This window comes from Grammomys surdaster, unplaced genomic scaffold, assembly GCF_004785775.1.
Source record: "Grammomys surdaster isolate TR1022 unplaced genomic scaffold, NIH_TR_1.0 134, whole genome shotgun sequence".
NCBI lineage: Eukaryota > Metazoa > Chordata > Mammalia > Rodentia > Muridae > Grammomys > Grammomys surdaster.
In genome coordinates this window covers 4,300,926-4,304,803 of record NW_021604592.1, presented here as the reverse complement: position 1 = coordinate 4,304,803, position 3,878 = coordinate 4,300,926, and the positions used below count along the sequence as shown (strand labels likewise).

Here is a 3,878-nt window from a genome sequence, read left to right as displayed (position 1 = left end):
GAGAGAGAGAGAGAGAGAGAGAGAGAGAGAGAGAGAGAGAGAGAGAGTCGTCAGACGTCAGACAGATAGAGACAGAGAAAGACACACAGAGAAACACGGGGTCCTGGTAGACTTGAAATTGAAGCATCACAGGAACCAAGCTCCGAAAGATAAGAGACAAAGAGAGAAGTATCCTAGGTTGAATAAACTGATAAGCAAAGACACTGAGACATGGTCATATTTCATTTGGCAAAATATATATGTATGGATTTCCATCAAACTTTATTTTCTTTTATTTGCAGGGATATGGACGCCTTTTTATTCACAAGATCAAGCACAAACATATTCTGGCTAAAAACTATTTTTCACAGATCCCAACACTGGCTTCACTTATACTTAAGGATGATGAAGTAGAAGCTATCAGAAATAAATACTCCACAGAGAGCCCACCTAAAATCATAATACCCCGTGGGATTGAGCCACATTAGATTCAGGGATATGGATTTGATAATGAGCGTCTTTGTTCTTTACGAAGAGAGTAATACAGAGGTCATGCAACATGGAGAACCACCTGTATATTTCTATTCGTTTTATTTGTTTTATCTGGTATATTGTTATATGAATAGAAAAAAAATCTGTATACACAAACCCTTGTTAGGTGGTTAGTCATCTATAAATTTGATACTAAGATTAATAGTTAAAGAGAAAATTTTTATCTATTTTCATGTTAATTTAAGAAAAAATGCTTTATAGTCAAAATACATCAGTGAAACAAAACCTTGGCTTAACCTTCAGTGAAAGCAATTTATTTATTTAGCATATACTTTATGAGTATAATCATTCTCTATAAATAAGCCTGTATTTTGATATAAGTATTTAAATATTTTACTTTTATTGTACTTTATTGTACTACCTTTACCTTTTAAGTGCATAATCCAAGAAAAGATACTATAACAAACAAATAAAAAATCTGCATTGCATGCCATGAAGCAAGGCAAACAGTAAAAATGTTATGTTAAACACACTATGGGTGAGTGTTGAGATTCTGTAAGAAGCAAAAACTTGATCAAATAAACTGTCCACTGCCTCTCAATAAACTACGCAATAACCCTGTCTCCATATCTGTCTGAAATATGTGATGATGATGATGTATCCAAAATCGCATGATTCAAGAAGAGCTTATTTACAAAAAGGCCCTGCTCTAAGACATACATGGTATAGGGAAACAGACAGAATTCAGGGCCATGTTTCAGATATACAAAATCTGATGGAGAAGCCAGGAAATCCAGAGAGAATGGAAAGGAAATAAGTAGATCACTGAGAGGACTAGTAACCAGCCTGCAAAAGAACAACCAACCCAAGATGACCTCATGAACTAGAAAATAAATCCTCAGTCTCACACCCCTCCTTTGTTCCAATCACCTTCTCTGTTTGGAAAGGGGATAAAAATCAAAATTTACATGGCTTTAGAGGGACGAGAAGGGGAGTTAATGGTTGAACAGGTACTGAGAGCTAAATAGAAATCATTTGGGAAAGAAAAACAACTGAAAGTGAGGACGTAATTCAAATTAGTAAAATATCATGTCATAGAACTATAGAAAACACACGTTTTATTCTAATTTTATGTAAATGATGTTGTTCTTTCAAGTCTATTATTAATAAACTCGTTGTAAATATTTGCTCCATATAAATATTTGATATTTTAGCAACGCACATCTAGCATATCTACAATTTTTCCTTACATGGCTGTCTTGGTTTGGGTCTCATTGCTGTAAAAAGACACCATGACCAAGGCAACTCTTATAAAGGACAACATTTAATTGGGGCTGACTCACAGTTTCAGAGGTTCAGTCCAGTATCATCACGGCAGCAAGCATGTCAGTGGGCAGGCAGACCTGGTGCTGGAGGAGCCAAGAGTTCTACATCTTGATCTGAAGGCAGCCAGGAGGAGACTGGATGTGTTTCACACTGGGTGTAGCTTGAGCATTTTAAGACCACAAAGCTTCACCTACACAGTGATACGCTTGGTCTAACAAGGTCACACCTCCTCCATCTAGGCCACACCTCTTAATAATGATACTCCCTATGGCTAGGCATTCAAATACATGACTCTATGGGGCCATACCTATTCAAACCACCACATTCCACTCCATGAGCTATAACATAATGGAAAATGCATTTAGTCCGATTTAAAAGTCCTCACAGTCTGAACAATGTTTAGACATTTAAACTTCAAATTCTCTTCTGAGATTCATGCAATCTTTAAACTGTAATCCCCTATAAAATCAAAATAAAAAAGATTCTATACATCTAACACATCATGGCACAGAATATACGTTACTATTCCAAAATACAGGGAAAGGAGCATAGTAAGGAGATACTGGACCAAAGCAAGATCAAAACTAGCTGGACAACTCCAAACTCTGAATCTCCATGTCTGACATCAAAATGCTCTTCAGATCTCAATTCCTTTCAGCTTTGTTGACTCATACACTTTTTCTGTTGGACTGGTTCTACTCTCTGTTAGCAGTGTTCTGGGACAGGTATCCCATGGCTCTAGCATCTCTTGGGGTATCCAAGGCAATTCAGGCTTCACCTTCACCACTTCACACAGTGGCCTCTCTGAACCTTCATGGAGGGACACCCATGGCTGGCCTCAGCAGCTTTCTTTAGTCTCAGAGAGAGATTCCATAACCACTTTCACACAATGGTCTCTCTGCACCTCCAGGCAGGGATTCCTATGACATACTTGGCCTCAGCAACTTTCCTTAGCCTTGGAGTTAGATTCTTGACTCCAAATCCAGAACTACATGGCTGAAGCTGCCAAGTTCTGCTGCTTGCTAGAGCTGGCACATGGCCCCCTTGTTCAGTCACGTCTTTTACCAGCTTTACATTTTCAGTGACTAAGCTTGGTGGTCATAGAACTTGCTCTGCAGAACAGGCTGGCCTTGAATTCAAAGATCTGCATACCTCTGTCTACCAACATACCTCTGCAAACCCTCTGCTGGGTTTAAAGGCATATAACCAACACACTTGGACCTAAGCTTTTCTTTAATTTTTTTTTCATTATAGAGCTTTATAAGCATGGCTACTATGCCTCAAATCTGGGTTAAACCTGTGTTGATCCAGATCAAAAGCATTCATCATCTCACCTCAAGATCTTGATCAAAAGCCTGTGTCTTTTGGTCTCAAGATACCAATCAAATGTATATTTTCTTTTTGCCTCGAGATCCAGATCAGGTGTACCCTTCATTTCTGGATTATAGTTCATTGCAAATATAGGCAAGTTGACAATTGAGAATAGTCATTATAATCTACTCCTTGTCACCTTGATACACAACCATATCTCCATATGTTCAGATGAAAACAATAACCAGGTTATAATACCACTTAACATGATATAACTATCACTGTATAACAGCAAATGCATCATAAATGTAGAATAGGTGACCATGTGCCTTGAGGAACATCCTCTTTACAAGATGGCAACTTAGTTATGTGGAGTCTTGCCCCAGTTCCCCTTAATTCCACTCCCTTAATTCCAATTGATACCATTAATCTGTTTATCTCCTTGAACACAAGGTTCAGCTCCATTCCATTTTCTATCCATCATTGTGTTAAAATACTTCAGAAAAACAAAATCTGATCAGGAAAGGTTTCTTTGCTCATGTTTTCAGAAGTGAGGATGTGTTTGCTTGGCAGTGTTACTATAGGCTTGCAGTGGGACAGAACATCATGGAAGAAGAAATGTATTACATGTGCTGCTGCCTACCTAATTCCAGTATATGCTTTCTCTCTCTCTCTCTCTCTCTCTCTCTCTCTCTCTCTCTCTCTCTCTCTCTCTCTCTCTCTCTGTGTGTGTGTGTGTGTGTGTGTGTGAGAGAGAGAGAGAGAGAGAG

The 3,878-nt window shown here is 38.4% G+C and overlaps 1 protein-coding gene across 1 annotated transcript in view; it reads left to right on the top strand.

Moving 5' to 3' along the window:
* Iqub (IQ motif and ubiquitin domain containing) overlaps nucleotides 1-1,092 on the top strand; it is a 51,692-nt gene extending 50,600 nt beyond the window's left edge. The window contains exon 13 of the mRNA XM_028762656.1: nucleotides 282-1,092. Within this exon, the coding sequence (XP_028618489.1) occupies nucleotides 282-467 (186 nt within the window). The 3' untranslated portion in view covers nucleotides 468-1,092. The remainder of the gene's footprint in view (nucleotides 1-281) is intronic.
* Nucleotides 1,093-3,878: the final 2,786 nt, after the last annotated feature.